Raw genomic sequence first — 24063 nt, forward strand, 5'->3', positions numbered from 1 at the left:
CCTCTGAATAAAGCTGAGGCAGTAAATGAGATGTCAAGCAACATTTGACCGATTCTTCACCAACCATACTAATCTTTCAGAGGCACAGGTTGTACAGTCAAAAGGTTTCCTGAGCTCTTTGCAGGGAATATCTATCACATTGTGAGAAAATATGTTAGTTAGATTTGAATTGAAACACCTTTGATTCTTTGTATTTTTGTCTTCTATGTATATCCCTTTGATTATCCAACTCTATATGGTTATTTCTTTCACTGATATTTTTTCTTTATATTTTACTTTCTTCAGAATGTGCTCTTTCTTTCTTAGAATGCATCTTTGCATATTCCATTCTGATCTGCTTTTCATAGTTTCAAAAATATGAATGCCTCTTTTTTTAGAAGGAGTTGTCAAATACCTTAAGTCCTGGGCCTCCAGGGAATCCAGCTGTACCAGGTGGACCGGGAGGACCCTTAAATAAAACAAGAAAATCACAATCAACTTTAACAAATTTACCTAAACTGCTAACAGAAAAAATAAGTTAAATAGAGATATATGGTGAACATAATTCAACTCCATCAATTTAAATATTTTGTTTCTCTGTACCCTAGCCATCTGTGCTGTAATTGTGTCTCACTCAGCTTCTGTTAATTATTTTTCCATAGTCCTATTGCATTTGTCTCTCAGAGCTGTCAATGGTTTGGTTATGGCAGATAGTTGTAGTCTGTTGAATACAAACTTGTGTCTTTGTTCACTTCACACTAATCTGTCAGTATGGTGTTTAACTTTGTGAAAAAGGTGTGTGGTAAAATTATTGAAATATTAACAAGAAATATATGATCTTGAAAAGATCACCATTTCAGAGAGAGAGAATCTCTATATTGCTGAAAGAGGGAAGCAGATCCAGAACATTACAGAGTAGTGTATCACAGTCACTGTTCGGCATGCTGCCTGAGACAAAGTCTTGAAAGTATTGGTCACTCATGTCAGTGGAGTTGCGTCTATAGTAGCAAGGGCTTCCTTTTTTGTGCAATGCAGTGGGAAAAACATAGCTTGTCCCAGTGCCCCATTAGGCTAGAAAACATTTGAAAGGCTTATGGCAGCAGCATTCCCTCAGCCAGCTGATGTTCAAGGTTAAAGATGTATAAAAATATCTTATCTGCATATAGAAAGATGATATGGATGTTATTGGCAGTTATCAGGTCTTGATCTTCACCATACTGCCTAAAATGGCAGAATAGAGGCTCCATCACCAAGGCAAACAATCTGGATAAGCGGAAGAGCCCTGTCTGGTACCCTTCACCACTACCCCTGGTTCTGAATATATTTACTACAATGGAACTCTAGCTGTTTAATTTTATTTATAATTTCAGCACCAAACATCATCCAGGTCAGGACGTCAAAAAGGTATGTCCATCAAAAACAGCCAAAACTTGTTTCTATATCTTAAGTCATTAATGGAGACCACAGCTCTTCTTCTGTTGCCTCCATAATGATATGGAATAATTGCATCAAATTAGGGGTGATACTACGCTGAGCTACAATCCATTTTGGTCTGGATGAATGAGATGATGTAGCACTGGCAGTACTCTACTAGCTATCACTTTCACAAAAATGTTGAGATCTACGGCACCTGACGCATGACAGAGTTTTTCCCATCTGTGTCTGGAAAAAATCTGTTATTGTATGTGGCCCTAAGTTCAGTAATTAATGCTTTGCAATAAGACACCACTATAAGAAGGCCTTTAACCATTTTAGGTATAATAGCTATAGCTGTCTCTCTAGTAGTCTGTGGAACTGTGTTACTGGTCTGTGCTTCATTACATGGCATCATTAATCTGAGACATAACTGTGATCCAAAAATGGTAAAAATGTTCTAAGGGTAATTCATTCAGTCCTGGCATTTTAACTCGTCTCGTGTGTCTAATGGCTTCCCTGATCTCTTGTAAGGTTACTGGTAAGTCTAGGGTCTCAGTCATATAATGAGGTAGTCTTAGCAGTCCCAGGATAGCTAAATGTTCATCAAGCTCAGGAAGAGGTGCGGAGGGTTGCATGTATAGTTGAATGTAAACGTTAAATAGCCCTTAAACATATAATGAATGTGGGATCTTATCAAATAGATTTCTCAGGAAAGTTACTTCTGGCCTTATCTGTTGCATTCAGCATGTAATTTAGTAGTAGTTCAATGTTTTGCTGCCAAGTCTGATCCCCACTCTCAAATTCAGAGAGTGTTGGTTTAATTAAAGGAATTTAAGATTGCTCTTTTATGAGGGAAAGTTCACCTTTTGTGGCTACCTTACACTTGTAAATAAATACATACATGCCTTCAAGTAAGACTTAAATGTGCACAGGCTCATTCTTAAAGTGATGAAAACATTGTGGCATTCTTCGCTACTGTACACTTTTCAACCTATTCAAGTGAAAGTATAATGTCTTCAAGTTTTTTGCCCTGTGTTTGTTTGGTTACCCGGTGGCCCATCTCCAGTACTGTCTTTATCGTCTAACTCTGACCAAAAGAATACTTAGAAATTAATGGAGCAAACTGAATGACTTTTTATCATAGTTTATTATTACTGATCATGCACATCAGTTTCTATAGCTTCGAAAATATTTTAAAAAGAAAAGCTTACAGATGGTCCAGCAGCTCCAGGAGCACCATCGTTTCCACGGGCACCCTAAAAGGAACACCAAAAGCACAATTATCAAATCATGGCATACATGACACTTTTAAATCTGGTAATGGATGGTTGACTTCTGGGTATCATGTCACTAATGTCAGTCATGGAAACATCATAAGAGACATCATAGCATGTGCAGAGCATCCTGTTCCCACACAACTACATAGAAATGGCACCTTTTCCAAACTGACTTCTGATACTAATGAGAAGGGAAAGTTTGTTCAGATTTAGGGCCTCATTATGAGTCTGGTGATCCAAGGACCACCGGACTCACAGGGATGGTCGGACCGCTGCTCTCTAGGCGGTCCAACTGTCACATTATGACCCTGGCAGTCAGACCTCCAGGGGACCACTGTCTCCACCGGGAACAAGGTTCCTGATGAGTTGATGGTGGTCAGACTTGTGGTCAGCCACGATGGCGCTGTGCTGATCAAAACTATTTTTTCCTCCAGCCTTTCCATGGTGGGGACCCCGCCATGGAAAGACTAGCAGAAACACAGTGCTGGTGTCAACGGGGGGACCTGTACTGCCCATGCCTGTGGCATGGCCAGTGCAGAGGCCACTACCACCTAGCACCCTTGGAATGCACACTGTCTGCTGCAGCAGACAGTGTGTATTCTGAGGGCATCTGTGCGACGGCACTGTTCTTGGATTCATGAGGAGCCAAGGCCAATGCCGCTGCACGGTTTCCACTGGACTAGCCCAGTGGAACCCTCGTAATTGGCACGGGGGAGCACCAGCTCTGCAGCGGTCTCCTCTCCAGGGGGCTGGCCAGCTGGATGGCCGACCGTTGGCCCGCCAGTCTAGTAATGAGACCCTTAGTCTGTATGAACACCCTCCGTGTAGTGTATGTGACATCTATTCTCCATAATATACACAATACTGCATTGCATTGTTGCTGAAGACCTGACGTGTTGAGTAAGTAAAGAATGACAAATAGAAGAACACAATTATTTACTGCTCCCAAGGAGAGAGCCCAATGCCTCACAATACCTAATGACATGGTTATTTGAGCAAGCTAAACCACCTCTACCAGATGCATCAGGGGCCATATTATAGAAAGTGCCTCGGGGGAGCAACGGGCATGTGTGCCCACATTGCGCGCTCCCGGGCTATTTGGTAATACAGATAGCACTGGTGCACATATGGAGTCAGCACTATCTCAAAAAGGCATTCCCTTATTTGCATGGGGGTGGCCCCATGCAAATGTGGAAATCTCTTTACCACGGTGCCTGCACTGTATTATGGACGCGGGCACAAAGGTGAAGAAGCTCTCCTCCAGAAGCTCACTGAAAGTCCGCTAAAAAAGGATGGTGCACTGTCAATGCGCCCATTGATGGCAGCCCTTTGGAGGGGAACAAGGGGGCCTTAGAGACCCCCAGACATTCCCTTCCAGGTGGTTGCAGTCACTTACGGTACCTGTCTGCAAGTTATCTCTCTCCCCTCTTAAAAGTGCAGACAGGTTGCCACCTGCACAGTGAAACACTGAGTGGCTTTGGAGCAGCGGTTCTGTATTTCAATTGAATGCACTGCCCCTAGGGCAGCACAAGTTTGCAGCAGCCCTTACGGCAGTGCTTTCAACATAATAGGGTGCACTTTTCCTGCATGGCCACGGTGCACTTGTTTGAAGGAGCGCCTTAGAACAAACACGGAAAGTGCACCCTATTTGTAATAGGGCCAAAGGTCTAGGGTTAGAGACCACAGAGGCAATCCTAGAAGTAGGGAACATTCCTTTTAAAATGTGATGTATGCAAAAACAAATAAAGGGCCAGAATATAATCCTGTTGCTTTAAGGTTTCTGATCATATTCATATTGCTAAAGGGACGGAAGCAGCTATTATTGGAAAGAGTTGTGTGAATCATCTCTGGCTATGATAGAATGCTATATCCTTATAGCATTTTTTTCTTTCTTCATACTTTCTTCTAAATAGAATCGATAAATTAAAAATACAATCCCGGGGGTTTAAAATGATATAAAAAAAAATTCTAGGCTCAGGGGCATTATTAAACTCTGTGTGAAAGGTATGTGAAAAAGATAGTATCAAAGGGGTGTAAAGATTCTGTCATGCAGAGTTTTGAAAAAAGTGTTTTGACAAGCGTTAGGATATTAATGGTTCAGTAGAGCCCAGGGCAATGCTTAAATATTTTCAATTTATTCATAAAATAAATTGGGGTTTAATCAATTGAAATATATAAATTTGTGTTTGGGTCGACAGAAATAAGTAATGTAGGAATATACTCTAGTTGACTTGACAGGGCAGGTACATAGTGGTGTATCTTTGCACCAGTCCCATAAATGAACTTCATACAATGTGCGATACCATTTACCATTTGCATTTGGGTTAATGTGTTATAAATTTCAAATCATCTACATCTTCAATTGAGATCAGTGCTATTTAGACAGGTTAATAATAAAACATAAGCCTAAAGTAACCTAAGTGTCATAGTCATTTGCCCTAAGTGGGTGATTTATCATGGATACATTCGGTTTATTGACTTACAGCAGTGCCAGGACCACCAGGGCGACCCCTTTCACCAGCTGGACCTCTTGGACCCTATGAAGCAGAGCAAAATGCAATTGTTAAAGATTGGTATACGTATCCTGTATCAATTCATGCAATTTGACAGGCACAAAAATGTCTTTAGAAGAAGAAGCCAGGGAAACAGACTTCCTATCCCAGCATACAATTTAGCAAGATGACATTTCTGAAGTTACTATCTGACTTGAAAGAAAGTGACATCACTGTATCTCCCAGGTCCCACCTGTACAGGAAGTCACATGAGTGGATTCCCGCCAAAACCACCTTTAAAAAACATCCAGTCAAACAGACTTAATTTCCCAACACCCAACAAGAAGCCATCTACAGATTTCACAGCATCCATATCAACAGCAAGTGACATCACAGCTTCTTCTAGAATCCATCTACACAGGAAGTGACATCACTGCATTTTCCACCCTTTACTTTTCTAACAGAAGACATGCAGTAATTACCGCTGAGCCAGGTAAGCCATTGTCTCCTGGATTGCCAGGTTCCCCCTGTGAACGAAGGACACCACTTTAGACAAAAATGGACAAAGAACAATGCTCTATAAGTTAAAAATACAGCAATGCTACCTTCAACTAGTAAAGTAAGTAAAATGTGCTGTGCAGGAGAAATGGGAAAGAAACACTAGATGATGTATAATACATAAATAATTTATATTTAAGAATCTTTTAAGAATATGGCATAGTTAGGCTGCAGTTCACATATGTGCCAACACAATTATTTCGAACAACAGTTTGGCATGTAGCGAAATTTTGAGGGAATCAGTAAAATTGACTTATAATGGTTAACAATTGTTCTATCAATAATGGTATACTCTAGGACTTATTCTCCGTAGAGCTACAAGAAGGTCTTACCTTAACGCCAGGAGCACCCGTGTCACCTTTGGCACCATCTCGTCCATCAAAGCCCTATAGGAACAAGCAGTGAGTATGAGACGTATGGTGTGAGATATATATATATATATATATATATATATATATATATATATATATATATATATACACATAGTATATATATATATATATAAAATATTTATACATAGCAGTCTGGAACATAAAGTTTGCATTTTGGGCTTTTTAAAACTTTTAATGAGCCATACTTCCATACTTGTGAGGACCTTGTGACACAAAACAACTTTACCAAATGTAATGGACAACTGTAACAAAAATAACTGACTGCAAAATGTTAATTTTGCTAATCACGCCTATTTACTTATTTGAACATGAACATAAAAGGCAGAATATTGGAGAATACATTCAAATTCAAAGTAATCCATGTGTCTTGCAGCATCAACTTGCCACTTATCAGTAGTTGTAACTTGGATTATTCTACAATGGATTACTTGGCTTAAATATTGACTAGACCAGCTGTAGAATCTACAATATGCAGCACACTTCACAATTACAGGCTTACAGGAGTTTGACCTTTATTTGCAGCATCATCAAAAGGTGGCAATACCTGCTCATATAGTAAAGTGCAATTTTAAAGTATCCTTATTGCCATTAAATTGAAAAACAAAAATTCCCCAGGCATTTCAATACAAATTGTGACCTGAAACGTCTACTACTACCTAAAACGCTGGGTGAACAAATCCGAGGCAAAATGCATCTTGTTCTTGTATCTCAGAATGCAGAGATGTCAAAGCAATATATAAGTACAGTTTCTAAATAATAGATACCATCAGATTTCCTAATAATGTGAATACACACCTTCTGTTGAGTGTAGGTTAAATAAAAGAATACCCAAAGGATACTAACAAATATTCAAAGCTTCATTTATGGAAGCACTGATGTTTTGGGAAGGTATCATACCTTAATTGCTGTGAATGATCTATGAGTTTGTGTGCTATCTATCAATGAGAAGAGCGTTGTGGAATGTTATGAAGCTTAGACTGTTGTTACATTCAGTATAGAGTGTATAGAATGTGTTGTAAACAATACACTGTAAAACTCAAGGTTTTAGTACAGTATGTAGGCTCCCTAGAGGCAAGGATACCTTTTCTTGGGTAGATGAGTGTAGTATTTAATGTTACAAATGTATATATGAGATTATGGGACCAAAGTCTTGAAAGGTGACTGCTGGGTAAATGCTTGTGTTTGTATGAAAAATACCAACATTGCCACGCCAGGGTCTTGACTTGTTTCTTGGAACAACACAGTTATGTTTTTCCTTCATATACTGCGGTTGCCTAAGTAAATGTCCTTACCTCTAACTTAGAGTGCTTATATGTATTGTGAAGGTTTAATTAGGTAGCTGTTAACAGTGGTAGTGCTTACCAGATGCCTAAAAATAAATACTTACTCGGTGACCTTTCATTCCAGGGAAACCAGCTATGCCAGGAGGACCTCTTGCGCCCTAAAAATGAAACAAAGAAATATTTTTCTAACTATATTGTCAAAAATGTTTCAGCAAGTTTATAAGCTTTGCTCTAAGTGACCTGAATTCAGTTATGGGGAATTTTTATACTCCATTATTGAACAGCAATGAGTAGAACTACCTCAACAACGACGAACAGGCCTGAAATGATACACTTGAAAGACAGCATGCAATAGATGCAGGAAGGAGGAAAGAAGTGGTTGAATCCGAACAATCAGTCTACAATAATTGAGGGCTAACTCTCAGACACTTAATTAAATGGGATAACTTGATAGGGTAAATAAAGATATGCAAATGCATATGTGGAATCTCTTTATTGTACTGAAGACTGACTTCCAAGAAGCTATGCTGCACCTACTAATGTTTAAATGGCATATAGTTAAAAAATATTGGCCATAAACCTTACCGCTGTCCCAGGTAATCCACGCTCACCAGGTCTCCCAGATCTTCCACTTTCACCCTAATTAAAGAAAAACATGTATTACTTTTTTGAGACTTAAAGAGAAGGGGATGCATATTTCCACAGGAACACCGAATTGCATGTTATTGCATTGCTAGAAAAATGTAGAAGAATACGCATTAAAATGAGGCAAACAGAATACATTTTAACAAATATAAATAAGCTTCTAATGTTTTTTCTGGGACTTTAAAGATCATGCATGTGGCATTTTTCAAGTCTAAAGGTTTGGTGTCTTAACTTTTATAGGGGCAGCGAAAGTTTGAATGTCCTTTGCAGGTGCACTAAAGACAATTTTAAGCCTACATTGTGAAACAAAGAATATTGCCATGATGTATGACGGGAAAGGTTTATTTCTTTATTTGAGAAATAGGACATGGTGAATTGCTTCCAGTCTAGTTTGAAGCTGCATATTCATCACATTTTTTAAAGGTCAAAGGTCCTTTTATTACGGTCCCTCATTTGCCTGGGTACCCACCCCACCCCCATGGACATGACCAGTGTACATGCCTTTCCTGAAACTCTCCCGGGATGGGGGAATTATATGTTCCTTTTTTGCTTTGCTCTCATTGACTTCTAGTTTACCTCACCAATGATCATCCTGCACCTTTTTACTCCCCCTTCATAGCAGGTACTAATTTTACTCATCCTCCATAAACACCACCTCTCCCTATCCTTTCACTACCTAGGCTATGATTATGGGTCTCCTGCCGATCCCTGGCATTGCTCCCATGATCACTATCAATCTGTCAGGAGTACTTCTCTCACCTTCATTATTCTCTGCCTCCTCTATACACAACCCCTTTCTAATACTTCCTCTTTCCAAGTCTTTCTCTAACAAGCTGAACTGGTAAATCCAAAAGTGGTATACTAAGAACGAGAGTTGATCATTTGTAATGAGGCCTGGCAGACGCAAGTCATTGTTTTTGCACAAGTACCCCTTCAAGGCCTACCTGTATGCATTCATTGAAGCTCCTAAGCATAGGCCTGTATGCTTCAAGGATCAATAAAACTGATTTATAATGAACAGGCTATTATTTACTTTTGGCCTGCTTGAAGTGCTTTATTGTGTAGATGTTGCCAATAAGGGCAAAAGGCTGCTCATTCTTTCCAATAATTCCTTTTTGTTTACTTCATGGCAGGCATGCATGCTTGGATCTCATGTCTGTTAACAATCTGCAGCACAAAATTAAGTAATGTTTGATATTTGCAAGAATGAATTAAGCTTATGGTCAAACAACCAATGTTTACTTCAGTTGGGGAAACACAATAGAACTGAACTGCAATATGAAAACAAGCTGAGTGTAAATAAAATAGATGCTATAGAAAGGAAAAGGTAAGTGGAATACGTACTGCTACAGCAGAATTAAGAACAGAAAGAACAGCAAACCTGCTGTTTAAATGATGCTTGTTAACCAAACTTCCCGGTACCAATGGAATAAGAGTTGTTTTATGTAATTGTATTTATTTTTCACAACAATCCCCATCTAGCACTTACATCTTTTCCAGGTTGACCAGGGGGGCCTGCATGTCCAGGTGGACCAGGGGGACCCTGAAATAATAAAAATGAAGTTACATTGTTGTTTGTCACCTAAATAGGTTTTGTGGTCATTGTAATTATCACACCGAAATATATATATTCTAAATTCTTAGCTCCACCATCCACCCTGTAAATCATATATGTATGTGGAGTATTTACTGATTACCCATTCATACACTTAGCTGATGGTAGTGGTACACAAAGCTGGGCAAGGATGCAAGGACCCTTTAGGTAGCTTCCTAACAAAGATAAAGTATCACTTATTACCAAACAACAAATCAAAGTCAGTTTGCCAATATGTGAGTGGTAAGGTGTTACAAGGCTATTGGTAGCAATGAACATGGGCTGTCATCCATTCTTTTTATGAGGAAATGCACAATTTAGAGTTCACATTAAGTGATAGGCAACAAAGACCATGTTGCTAAGTATGTAACAGGTGTCTACAAATGTGAGGTGGAAAGGTGGCATTAACATTGTATTGATATGTCAGGAAATCGGATATCAAACCACGATATCAAGCCAGTCATTTACCAACTCATGCTGTCTCTCAGTCCATGACTCACTCACTCTTCTAAACACCCATACCCACACCCATTCTCCCACTCATTAACTAATTGATCTACCCTCTAACTGCCATGAGATATACAATACAAAATTTTATTTAACAAATCTAATGACCCCAGGATCATAGGATATAAAAACTAGGTGCATATCACTTTATAATGGAGTATGCAGCAACTCTCTCTTTTTTACACATTCTGCCACATTGACTAATCAGTAGACTCTAGTCTGAGTATGACTTTTGCGGCAGGTGTTGTAAGGAAATGCCTCCTTGGCATGGTTGCCCCCTGACTTTTTGCCTTTGCTGATGCTATGTTTACAATTGAAAGTGTGCTGAGGCCTGCTAACCAGGCCCCAGCACCAGTGTTCTTTCCCTAACCTGTACTTTTGTATCCACAATTGGCAGACCCTGGCATCCAGATAAGTCCCTTGTAACTGGTACTTCTAGTACCAAGGGCCCTGATGCCAAGGAAGGTCTCTAAGGGCTGCAGCATGTCTTATGCCACCCTGGAGACCCCTCACTCAGCACAGACACACTGCTTGCCAGCTTGTGTGTGCTAGTGAGGACAAAACGAGTAAGTCGACATGGCACTCCCCTCAGGGTGCCATGCCAGCCTCTCACTGCCTATGCAGTATAGGTAAGACACCCCTCTAGCAGGCCTTGCAGCCCGAAGGCAGGGTGCACTATACCATAGGTGAGGGTACCAGTGCATGAGCATGGTACCCCTACAGTGTCTAAACAAAACCTTAGACATTGTAAGTGCAGGGTAGCCATAAGAGTATATGGTCTGGGAGTCCGTCAAACACGAACTCCACAGCACCATAATGGCTACACTGAAAACTGGGAAGTTTGGTATCAAACTTCTCAGCACAATAAATGCACACTGATACCAGTGTACATTTTATTGTAAAATACACCACAGAGGGCACCTTAGAGGTGCCCCCTGAAACTTAACCGACTATCTGTGTAGGCTGACTAGTTTTAGCAGCCTGCCACAAACCGAGACATGTTGCTGGCCCCATGGGGAGAGTGCCTTTGTCACTCTGAGGCCAGTAACAAAGCCTGCACTGGGTGGAGATGCTAACACCTCTCCCAGGCAGGAATTGTCACACCTGGCGGTGAGCCTCAAAAGCTCACCTCCTTTGTGCCAACCCAGCAGGACACTCCAGCTAGTGGAGTTGCCCGCCCCCTCCGGCCAGGCCCCACTTTTGGCGGCAAGGCCGGAGAAAATAATGAGAATAACAAGGAGGAGTCACTGGCCAGTCAGGACAGCCCCTAAGGTGTCCTGAGCTGAGGTGACTCTAACTTGTAGAAATCCTCCATCTTGCAGATGGAGGATTCCCCCAATAGGATTAGGGATGTGACCCCCTCCCCTTGGGAGGAGGCACAAAGAGGGTGTACCCACCCTCAGGGCTAGTGGCCATTGGCTACTAACCCCCCAGACCTAAACACGCCCTTAAATTTAGTATTTAAGGGCTACCCTGAACCCTAGAAAATTAGATTCCTGCAACTACAAGAAGAAGGACTGCCCAGCTGAAAACCCCTGCAGCGGAAGACCAGAAGACGACAACTGCCTTGGCTCCAGAAACTCACCGGCCTGTCTCCTGCCTTCCAAAGATCCTGCTCCAGCGACGCCTTCCAAAGGGACCAGCGACCTCGACATCCTCTGAGGACTGCCCCTGCTTCGAAAAGACAAGAAACTCCCGAGGACAGCGGACCTGCTCCAAGAAAAGCTGCAACTTTGTTTCCAGCAGCTTTAAAGAACCCTGCAAGCTCCCCGCAAGAAGCGTGAGACTTGCAACACTGCACCCGGCGACCCCGACTCGGCTGGTGGCGATCCAACACCTCAGGAGGGACCCCAGGACTACTCTGATACTGTGAGTACCAAAACCTGTCCCCCCTGAGCCCCCACAGCGCCGCCTGCAGAGGGAATCCCGAGGCTTCCCCTGACCGCGACTCTTTGAACCTAAAGTCCCGACGCCTGGGAGAGACCCTGCACCCGCAGCCCCCAGGACCTGAAGGACCGGACTTTCACTGGAGAAGTGACCCCCAGGAGTCCCTCTCCCTTGCCCAAGTGGAGGTTTCCCCGAGGAATCCCCCCCTTGCCTGCCTGCAGCGCTGAAGAGATCCCGAGATCTCTCATAGACTAACATTGCGAACCCGACGCTTGTTTTTACACTGCACCCGGCCGCCCCCGCGCTGCTGAGGGTGAAATTTCTGTGTGGACTTGTGTCCCCCCCGGTGCCCTACAAAACCCCCCTGGTCTGCCCTCCGAAGACGCGGGTACTTACCTGCAAGCAGACCGGAACCGGGGCACCCCCTTCTCTCCATTCTAGCCTATGCGTTTTGGGCACCACTTTGAACTCTGCACCTGACCGGCCCTGAGCTGCTGGTGTGGTGACTTTGGGGTTGCTCTGAACCCCCAACGGTGGGCTACCTTGGACCAAGAACTAAGCCCTGTAAGTGTCTTACTTACCTGGTTAACCTAACAAATACTTACCTCCCCTAGGAACTGTGAAAATTGCACTGTGTCCACTTTTAAAACAGCTATTTGTGAATAACTTGAAAAGTATACATGCAATTTTGATGATTTGAAGTTCCTAAAGTACTTACCTGCAATACCTTTCGAATGAGATATTACATGTAGAATTTGAACCTGTGGTTCTTAAAATAAACTAAGAAAAGATATTTTTCTATATAAAAACCTATTGGCTGGATTTGTCTCTGAGTGTGTGTACCTCATTTATTGTCTATGTGTATGTACAACAAATGCTTAACACTACTCCTTGGATAAGCCTACTGCTCGACCACACTACCACAAAATAGAGCATTAGTATTATCTATTTTTACCACTATTTTACCTCTAAGGGGAACCCTTGGACTCTGTGCATGCTATTCCTTACTTTGAAATAGCACATACAGAGCCAACTTCCTACATTGGTGGATCAGCGGTGGGGTACAAGACTTTGCATTTGCTGGACTACTCAGCCAATACCTGATCACACGACAAATTCCAAAATTGTCATTAGAAATTGATTTTTGCAATTTGAAAAGTTTTCTAAATTCTTAAAAGACCTGCTAGGGCCTTGTGTTAGATCCTGTTTAGCATTTCTTTTAGAGTTTAAAAGTTTGTTAAAAGTTTGAATTAGATTCTAGAATCAGTTTTAGTTTCTTAAAAAGTATTCCAACTTTTAGAAGCATAATGTCTAGCACAGATGTGAATGTGGTGGAACTCGACACCACACCTTACCTCCATCTACAGATGAGAGAGCTAAGGTCACTCTGTAAACTAAAGAAAATAACAATGGGCCCCAAACCTACCAAAATACAGCTCCAGGAGCTTTTGGCAGAGTTTGAAAAGGCCAACCCCTCTGAGGGTGGCAACTCAGAGGAAGAGGATAGTGACTTGGAGGACAATTCCCCCCTACCAGTCCTATCTAGGGAGAACAGGGTCCCTCAAACCCTGACTCCTAAAATAATAGTCAGAGATGCTGGTTCCCTCACAGGAGAGACCAACACCTCTGAAATCACTGAGGATAGCCCCAGTGAAGAGGACATCCAGTTAGCCAGGATGGCCAAAAGATTGGCTTTGGAAAGACAGATCCTAGCCATAGAGAGGGAAAGACAAGAGATGGGCCTAGGACCCATCAATGGTGGCAGCAACATAAATAGGGTCAGAGATTCTCCTGACATGTTGAAAATCCCCAAAGGGATTGTAACTAAATATGAAGATGGTGATGACATCACCAAATGGTTCACAGCTTTTGAGAGGGCTTGTGTAACCAGAAAAGTGAACAGATCTCACTGGGGTGCTCTCCTTTGGGAAATGTTCACAGGAAAGTGTAGGGATAGACTCCTCACACTCTCTGGACAAGATGCAGAATCTTATGACCTCATGAAGGGTACCCTGATTGAGGGCTTTGGATTCTCCACTGAGGAGTACAGGATTAGGTTCAGGGGGGCTCAAAAATCCTCGAGCCAGACCTGGGTTGACTTTGTTGACTACTCAGTGAAAACACTAGATGGTTGGATTCAAGGCAGTGGTGTAAGTAATTATGATGGGCTGTACAATTTATTTGTGAAAGAACACCTGTTAAGTAATTGTTTCAATGATAAACTGCATCAGCATCTGGTAGACCTAGGACCAATTTCTCCCCAAGAATTGGGAAAGAAGGCGGACCATTGGGTCAAGACAAGGGTGTCCAAGACTTCAACAGGGGGTGACCAAAAGAAAGGGGTCACAAAGACTCCCCAGCAGAAGGGTGATGAGACAACCAAAACTAAAAATAGTAAAGAGTCTTCTACAGGCCCCCAAAAACCTGCACAGGAGGGTGGGCCCAGAGCCTCTTCACAAAACAATGGGTACAAGGGTAAAAACTTTGATCCCAAAAAGGCCTGGTGTCATAGCTGTAAACAGCATGGACACCAAACTGGAGACAAGGCCTGTCCCAAGAAAGGTTCCACTCCAAACTCCCATCCAGGTAACACTGGTATGGCTAGTCTCCAAGTGGGATCAACAGTGTGCCCAGAGCAAATCAGGGTTCACACTGAAGCTACTCTAGTTTCTGAGGGTGGGGTGGATTTAGCCACACTAGCTGTCTGGCCGCCTAACATGCAAAAATACAGACAACAACTCTTAATTAATGGGACTAGAATAGAGGGCCTGAGGGATACAGGTGCCAGTGTCACCATGGTGACAGAGAAACTGGTTTCCCCTGGCCAATACCTGACTGGAAAAACTTACACAGTCACCAACGCTGACAATCAGAGAAAAGTACATCCCATGGCAATGGTTACTTTAGAATGGGGAGGGGTCAATGGCCTGAAACAGGTGGTGGTCTCCTCAAATATCCCAGTGGACTGTCTGCTTGGAAATGACCTGGAGTCCTCAGCATGGGCTGAGGTAGAGCTAAAAACCCATGCAGCAATGCTGGGTATCCCTGAACTGGTGTGTGTGAAAACAAGAGCACAATGCAAGGCACAGGGTGAAAAAGTAGAGCTGGAGTCTGGAAAAATGGCCCAGCCTACCAAGAGAACAGGAAAGTCAGTTGGGAAACCAACTGCAACACAGCAAAAGAAAGGGAACCTCTCTTCTCAGGAAGAAGTTCTGCCCTCTGAGGGAACTGAGCCTTTGGAGCTTGAACCTTATCAGGTTGAGCTCTTAGGCCCAGGGGGACCCTCAAGGGAAGAGCTGTGTAAGGGACAAGAAACCTGTCCCTCTCTTGAAGGCCTTAGGCAGCAAGCTGCTGAAGAGTCCAAAGGCAAGAAAAATGGAACACATAGGGTCTATTGGGAAGATGGGCTCCTGTACACTGAGGCCAGAGACCCCAAACCTGGTGCCACTAGGAGAGTGGTAGTGCCTCAACTGTTCAGAGAGTTCATCCTAACATTGGCCCATGACATTCCCCTTGCTGGACATTTGGGACAAACCAAGACGTGGGAGAGGTTAGTCAACCACTTCTACTGGCCCAATATGTCCAACATGGTTAAGGAGTTTTGCCTCTCCTGCCCCACCTGTCAAGCCAGTGGTAAGACAGGTGGGCATCCAAAGGCCCCCCTCATTCCACTTCCAGTGGTGGGGGTGCCCTTTGAAAGAGTGGGTGTGGACATAGTTGGTCCACTGGAACCTCCCACAGCCTCAGGAAATATGTATATCCTGGTAGTAGTGGATCATGCTACCAGGTATCCTGAAGCTATTCCCCTTAGGTCGACTACTGCCCCTGCAGTAGCCAAGGCCCTCATTGGTATCTTTACCAGAGTGGGTTTCCCTAAGGAGGTGGTGTCTGACAGAGGTACCAACTTCATGTCAGCATACCTAAAGCACATGTGGAATGAGTGTGGAGTGACTTATAAATTCACTACACCATACCATCCACAAACTAATGGCTTGGTTGAGAGATTCAACAAGACATTAAAAGGCATGATCATGGGGCTCCCAGAAAAGCTCAAAAGGAGATGGGATGTCCTCTTGCCATGTCTGCTTTTCGCTTACAGAGAGGTGCCACAGAAGGGAGTAGGATTCTCACCCTTTGAACTTCTGTTTGGTCATCCTGTAAGGGGACCACTTGCCCTTGTTAAAGAAGGCTGGGAGAGACCTCTCCACGAGCCTAAACAGGACATAGTGGACTATGTACTTGGCCTTCGCTCTAGAATGGCAGAGTACATGGAAAAGGCAACCAAAAACCTTGAGGCCAGCCAACAGCTCCAGAAGTTTTGGTATGACCAAAAGGCTGCACTGGTTGAGTTCCAACCAGGGCAGAAAGTCTGGGTTCTGGAGCCTGTGGCTCCCAGGGCACTCCAGGACAAATGGAGTGGCCCTTACCCAGTACTAGAAAGGAAGAGTCAGGTCACCTACTTGGTGGACCTGGGCACAAGCAGGAGCCCCAAGAGGGTGATCCATGTAAACCGCCTTAAGCTCTTCCACGACAGGGCTGATGTCAATCTGTTGATGGTAACAGATGAGGATCAGGAGGCAGAGAGTGAACCTCTCCCTGATCTTCTGTCATCAGACCCAAAAGATGGTACAGTAGATGGAGTGATCTACTCAGACACCCTCTCTGGCCAACAGCAAGCTGATTGTAGGAGAGTCCTACAACAGTTTCCTGAGCTTTTCTCCCTAACCCCTGGTCAGACACCCCTGTGTACCCATGATGTGGACACAGGAGACAGCATGCCTGTCAAAAACAAAATCTTCAGACAGTCTGACCATGTTAAGGAAAGCATCAAGGTGGAAGTCCACAAGATGCTGGAATTGGGAGTAATTGAGCGCTCTGACAGCCCCTGGGCCAGCCCAGTGGTCTTAGTCCCCAAACCTCACACCAAAGATGGAAAGAAAGAGATGAGGTTTTGTGTGGACTACAGAGGGCTCAATTCTGTCACCAAGACAGATGCCCATCCAATTCCAAGAGCTGATGAGCTCATTGATAAATTAGGTGCTGCCAAATTTCTAAGTACCTTTGACTTGACAGCAGGGTACTGGCAAATAAAAATGGCACCTGGAGCAAAAGAAAAGACAGCATTCTCCACACCTGATGGGCATTATCAGTTTACTGTTATGCCCTTTGGTTTAAAGAATGCCCCTGCCACCTTCCAAAGGTTGGTGAATCAAGTCCTTGCTGGCTTGGAGTCCTTTAGCACAGCTTATCTTGATGATATTGCTGTCTTTAGCTCCACCTGGCAGGATCACCTGGTCCACCTGAGGAAGGTTTTGAAGGCTCTGCAATCTGCAGGCCTCTCTATCAAGGCATCCAAATGCCAGATAGGGCAGGGAACTGTGGTTTACTTGGGACACCTTGTAGGTGGAGGCCAAGTTCAGCCACTCCAACCCAAGATCCAGACTATTCTGGACTGGGTAGCTCCAAAAACCCAGACTCAAGTCAGGGCATTCCTTGGCTTGACTGGGTATTACAGGAGGTTTGTGAAGGGATATGGATCCATTGTGACAGCCCTCACTGAACTCACCTCCAAGAAAATGCCCAAGAAAGTAAACTGGACTGTGGAATGCCAACAGGCCTTTGACACCCTGAAACAGGCAATGTGCTCAGCACCAGTCCTAAAAGCTCCAGATTATTCTAAGCAGTTCATTGTGCAGACTGATGCCTCTGAACATGGGATAGGGGCAGTTTTGTCCCAAACAAATGATGATGGCCTTGACCAGCCTGTTGCTTTCATTAGCAGGAGGTTACTCCCCAGGGAGCAGCGTTGGAGTGCCATTGAGAGGGAGGCCTTTGCTGTGGTTTGGTCCCTGAAGAAGCTGAGACCATACCTCTTTGGGACTCACTTCCTAGTTCAAACTGACCACAGACCTCTCAAATGGCTGATGCAAATGAAAGGTGAAAATCCTAAACTGTTGAGGTGGTCCATCTCCCTACAGGGAATGGACTTTATAGTGGAACACAGACCTGGGACTGCCCATGCCAATGCAGATGGCCTTTCCAGGTTCTTCCACTTAGAAAATGAAGACTCTCTTGGGAAAGGTTAGTCTCATCCTCTTTCGTTTGGGGGGGGGTTGTGTAAGGAAATGCCTCCTTGGCATGGTTGCCCCCTGACTTTTTGCCTTTGCTGATGCTATGTTTACAATTGAAAGTGTGCTGAGGCCTGCTAACCAGGCCCCAGCACCAGTGTTCTTTCCCTAACCTGTACTTTTGTATCCACAATTGGCAGACCCTGGCATCCAGATAAGTCCCTTGTAACTGGTACTTCTAGTACCAAGGGCCCTGATGCCAAGGAAGGTCTCTAAGGGCTGCAGCATGTCTTATGCCACCCTGGAGACCCCTCACTCAGCACAGACACACTGCTTGCCAGCTTGTGTGTGCTAGTGAGGACAAAACGAGTAAGTCGACATGGCACTCCCCTCAGGGTGCCATGCCAGCCTCTCACTGCCTATGCAGTATAGGTAAGACACCCCTCTAGCAGGCCTTGCAGCCCGAAGGCAGGGTGCACTATACCATAGGTGAGGGTACCAGTGCATGAGCATGGTACCCCTACAGTGTCTAAACAAAACCTTAGACATTGTAAGTGCAGGGTAGCCATAAGAGTATATGGTCTGGGAGTCCGTCAAACACGAACTCCACAGCACCATAATGGCTACACTGAAAACTGGGAAGTTTGGTATCAAACTTCTCAGCACAATAAATGCACACTGATACCAGTGTACATTTTATTGTAAAATACACCACAGAGGGCACCTTAGAGGTGCCCCCTGAAACTTAACCGACTATCTGTGTAGGCTGACTAGTTTTAGCAGCCTGCCACAAACCGAGACATGTTGCTGGCCCCATGGGGAGAGTGCCTTTGTCACTCTGAGGCCAGTAACAAAGCCTGCACTGGGTGGAGATGCTAACACCTCTCCCAGGCAGGAATTGTCACACCTGGCGGTGAGCCTCAAAAGCTCACCTCCTTTGTGCCAACCCAGCAGGACACTCCAGCTAGTGGAGTTGCCCGCCCCCTCCGGCCAGGCCCCACTTTTGGCGGCAAGGCCGGAGAAAATAATGAGAATAACAAGGAGGAGTCACTGGCCAGTCAGGACAGCCCCTAAGGTGTCCTGAGCTGAGGTGACTCTAACTTGTAGAAATCCTCCATCTTGCAGATGGAGGATTCCCCCAATAGGATTAGGGATGTGACCCCCTCCCCTTGGGAGGAGGCACAAAGAGGGTGTACCCACCCTCAGGGCTAGTGGCCATTGGCTACTAACCCCCCAGACCTAAACACGCCCTTAAATTTAGTATTTAAGGGCTACCCTGAACCCTAGAAAATTAGATTCCTGCAACTACAAGAAGAAGGACTGCCCAGCTGAAAACCCCTGCAGCGGAAGACCAGAAGACGACAACTGCCTTGGCTCCAGAAACTCACCGGCCTGTCTCCTGCCTTCCAAAGATCCTGCTCCAGCGACGCCTTCCAAAGGGACCAGCGACCTCGACATCCTCTGAGGACTGCCCCTGCTTCGAAAAGACAAGAAACTCCCGAGGACAGCGGACCTGCTCCAAGAAAAGCTGCAACTTTGTTTCCAGCAGCTTTAAAGAACCCTGCAAGCTCCCCGCAAGAAGCGTGAGACTTGCAACACTGCACCCGGCGACCCCGACTCGGCTGGTGGCGATCCAACACCTCAGGAGGGACCCCAGGACAACTCTGATACTGTGAGTACCAAAACCTGTCCCCCCTGAGCCCCCACAGCGCCGCCTGCAGAGGGAATCCCGAGGCTTCCCCTGACCGCGACTCTTTGAACCTAAAGTCCCGACGCCTGGGAGAGACCCTGCACCCGCAGCCCCCAGGACCTGAAGGACCGGACTTTCACTGGAGAAGTGACCCCCAGGAGTCCCTCTCCCTTGCCCAAGTGGAGGTTTCCCCGAGGAATCCCCCCCTTGCCTGCCTGCAGCGCTGAAGAGATCCCGAGATCTCTCATAGACTAACATTGCGAACCCGACGCTTGTTTTTACACTGCACCCGGCCGCCCCCGCGCTGCTGAGGGTGAAATTTCTGTGTGGACTTGTGTCCCCCCCGGTGCCCTACAAAACCCCCCTGGTCTGCCCTCCGAAGACGCGGGTACTTACCTGCAAGCAGACCGGAACCGGGGCACCCCCTTCTCTCCATTCTAGCCTATGCGTTTTGGGCACCACTTTGAACTCTGCACCTGACCAGCCCTGAGCTGCTGGTGTGGTGACTTTGGGGTTGCTCTGAACCCCCAACGGTGGGCTACCTTGGACCAAGAACTAAGCCCTGTAAGTGTCTTACTTACCTGGTTAACCTAACAAATACTTACCTCCCCTAGGAACTGTGAAAATTGCACTAAGTGTCCACTTTTAAAACAGCTATTTGTGAATAACTTGAAAAGTATACATGCAATTTTGATGATTTGAAGTTCCTAAAGTACTTACCTGCAATACCTTTCGAATGAGATATTACATGTAGAATTTGAACCTGTGGTTCTTAAAATAAACTAAGAAAAGATATTTTTCTATATAAAAACCTATTGGCTGGATTTGTCTCTGAGTGTGTGTACCTCATTTATTGTCTATGTGTATGTACAACAAATGCTTAACACTACTCCTTGGATAAGCCTACTGCTCGACCACACTACCACAAAATAGAGCATTAGTATTATCTATTTTTACCACTATTTTACCTCTAAGGGGAACCCTTGGACTCTGTGCATGCTATTCCTTACTTTGAAATAGCACATACAGAGCCAACTTCCTACAGGTGTGCATTAAGGTAGACAAAAAGAAGTGTGGTAGCTGGGGACACCAGCGTGCCATCGGAAATTTGTAACATTTTATGCTATTTTAGGCATTTCTTTTTTATTCCTTTTGTGGAACTACTGGGGGGGGCTGATTGCACACACTCCTTGAGGTGTTTTTACTAGCATCAAGCAAACAAAAAACACATTTGTCTAGATGTCTTGGTTGACAGGCTTCATAGTTCCTCTATACCACTCAAATGTGTTAGAGCAGTTAGGCTTGTGATAGGACAAAAGGGTGTAAAAGCAATACTGGAAAGCGGAACAAGTGTGGGCTTCCTACTGAAATACAACACTCTTCTATGTCTATTAGAATAGCTGTAGACAATTTCTCTGTTCCAAATGTTTAAATTAAAAGAATAGTGGTCACAATCACAATTGGGTATTCTGTAGTTGCATGCTTCACCATACCTTGCTTACAGTATGTTATGGAGCCTCATTCTGGGGCATATTTACATGCTCCTAGCACCACTGGAACGTCACTTTTTGTGTTGTTCCGGTGGCACTATGCACTGCACCATATTTACAAGGTGGTGCTTAGCCACTTTTTGTGTCTTAACACTGACTTGTACATATGGGCCCCTCAATGGTTGTTGCTGTGGGCGTTCCACAGCAACATCCATTGCTTTTGATGCTGCCCCAGATTTATAGGAATTTGATAATGTGTGGCAGCGCCAAAATCTAATGCCACCCCAGGGGTGGGGTTAGCATGGTGCAACAAGGAGAAATACTTTTATTTCTCCCCATTTTTTATTTTCTATGTGTATCGCATTCTACAACACAGATAGAAAGAGCAAAACGTCATGAATGTTTATGTGCAGAAAATTGTTCCTTCCAGCACATAAACAATAATTCAATAATGGCTATTTGCTACTTCTATGTGTGCTGCATTATGCAGCACACATAGAAGTAAAACATCACCATTGTAGATTGTTCATGTGCAGGAAAGGACACCTTCCTGCACATAAAGAATCATTCCCTTAAATGCACACATCTTTGCACTATGGTGCAATGATGCCTGCGTTGGCAGCTAAATTTAGCACCAGCGATAGGGGAAACACAGGAGTGTGCCATATTTGTGTAAATACAGAACATCCCTGCATTTCAGAAGTAATGCAGTGTGGCGCTGACCATTTTGGTGCAGTACCACGCTGCGCCACGTCTGTGTAAATATGCCCCTCTGTCCCTAATGTAACTGCAGGCATCAGTTCGAAATGTATTGCAAAATGAAGAATCAGTCAGTAAAATCATGGTTGCGACCTGTTAGCAGTAAGCCTACAATATCACTAACCTCTTTTGTAAGCCATCTGTCTATGTAGACAACCCATCTCCTTGATGAGTGGATCTTCACTATACATCTCTAGAGTAGGCAATGGGAGTGCTTAATCCTTTAATATTTAAAATTATAATAGTCACCCTCTGAAAACTGACAACTTGGCTTTGTGACTAGAGCTTTTACTTTTGTATATATTATCCTGTACATTTTTACTACTATTACATTAAATGAGTATAACAATGTTCTGTATCTGGGTAAACACACCTCATGATTCCCAGGCTACTACTTGGCACAATTATAAAACAGTTATTCACAATGATTTATAAAACAAAACAGCAATCCTGTTATAAAAGTGTGCTTACTATACTGTCTAGTGGTACATGTTAGTCATTAATAAAAATTAACTTACCGAAGGCCCAGCTTGTCCAGGCTCACCAGGGGGACCTTGGTAACCATGAGGGCCCTAGTTTGAAACAGAAGAACACATTAGGTTACTACTGAAATAAGTATTTTCTAGTCCCATTCTACAACAATCAAAATAATTAAAGTAACTTAAAAATCAGTGAAATCTATATCTCTTGACACTGGGGCTTACAGACATCCTTAACCTCTCATATATGTCACACCATTTGTCATGATGTGATACCTTTCAGGTTATAAAGATCAATGGGAATGCTAAATGACTACTGAAAGGCCAGTAACATTGTTATTATTTAAATAACTACGATTGTGAAATTTTGCTGAACCTCCAAGATGTCACCCATCAAATATGCACTGGAAAATTGTAAATATTCCTATTAAATGGCTAACTACCTATACTCTGATTCCTGTTTGACAAACATTCCCCTTGGGTTTCACTATGTAAGGTATGGATTACTATGTGGTATTGTGTAATGACTTCTGTGAAGGATATTAATGATTAGTAGATATTTCTCTGATATATACAATTAAAATAAATTGTTATTATATTTGCTGGCACCCTGATTGGCTATTTCTCCATTATCCATTTTGTAACGCATGGGCCTTGAAGAAGAGCCATTGGTCTTCAACAAATTAAGCACATTGAACTAAATCAGGGTCTTGCTTGTTTTTCCATGTGATCCCTAGTACTATTAAGCCATGTCTTTATGCTTCTCTGCTAAAAAAGGTTGCTAGGTTTTTTTTGTGTTTTTTTTAGGATTGGTAAAAACGTTATCTCTCTGGAGCTAAACAAGACTGTTATCATTATATCCCAATTTAAAAAGCGCTAACGACAAGAGTGTTTTGATTGTAGTTGAACTCAATAATCTTATATTTGCATACAAAAGGATCTACAGTAATTAATACTTGGGACTAAGAATTTGAAAATGACACACTAGCATGCAATTCAATTCTGTTCCAAATGAATGTTTTGTGAACAGTGCTTTCTACCTCTCTGAATATTAGTTCAAGGCATTCTAAACTAGAAAGTATAGAAAGTTTTCACAGAATCATGCAACATAATTATGTTCACATCCTAGAATTCTTTTTTGTTAGAAATTCCACTTAAATCAAGAATTCACAACATTACTCATTTCTGACACATGGATAAAGTCCATACTACAAAACTGTAAATACTATTGTGTTGGTCTCTGTAACTTAATTTAACATAGAATTATGTGGTCACTGAATAGGTGAAGTTGTTACTCTAATTACTTTGATGCATAAGACCAACAAGAGTTATAACATTTATGAAACTAACTGTAAAATAAACTTAATCTTCAAAACATTCACTTACTGGTTGACCAGCTTGACCAGCTGGACCAGGAGGCCCTTGAGGTCCCGGAGCACCCTAAAATGCAAATAAAGAAAATAAATTATTACAGGAATATATTCTTTGTGCAATTCTCGAAATATACATATGAACAAGTATTGACAAAGCCAATATGTCTGGTATTG

General features: G+C 43.5%; 1 protein-coding gene across 1 annotated transcript in view; it reads right to left on the reverse strand.

Annotated features, from left to right (window-relative positions):
- COL3A1 (collagen type III alpha 1 chain) overlaps positions 1–24063 on the reverse strand; it is a 124095-nt gene that overhangs the window by 54506 nt on the left and 45526 nt on the right. The window contains exons 6-15 of the mRNA XM_069225930.1: positions 23903–23956; positions 22556–22609; positions 9532–9585; positions 7983–8036; positions 7502–7555; positions 6055–6108; positions 5647–5691; positions 5156–5209; positions 2607–2651; positions 395–448 (exon numbers count right to left, since the gene is read on the reverse strand). Of these exons, the coding sequence (XP_069082031.1) occupies positions 395–448; positions 2607–2651; positions 5156–5209; positions 5647–5691; positions 6055–6108; positions 7502–7555; positions 7983–8036; positions 9532–9585; positions 22556–22609; positions 23903–23956 (522 nt within the window). The remainder of the gene's footprint in view (positions 1–394; positions 449–2606; positions 2652–5155; positions 5210–5646; positions 5692–6054; positions 6109–7501; positions 7556–7982; positions 8037–9531; positions 9586–22555; positions 22610–23902; positions 23957–24063) is intronic.

Source organism: Pleurodeles waltl, chromosome 3_1 (genome assembly GCF_031143425.1).
Source record: "Pleurodeles waltl isolate 20211129_DDA chromosome 3_1, aPleWal1.hap1.20221129, whole genome shotgun sequence".
In the NCBI taxonomy this organism is placed as follows: Eukaryota; Metazoa; Chordata; class Amphibia; order Caudata; family Salamandridae; genus Pleurodeles; species Pleurodeles waltl.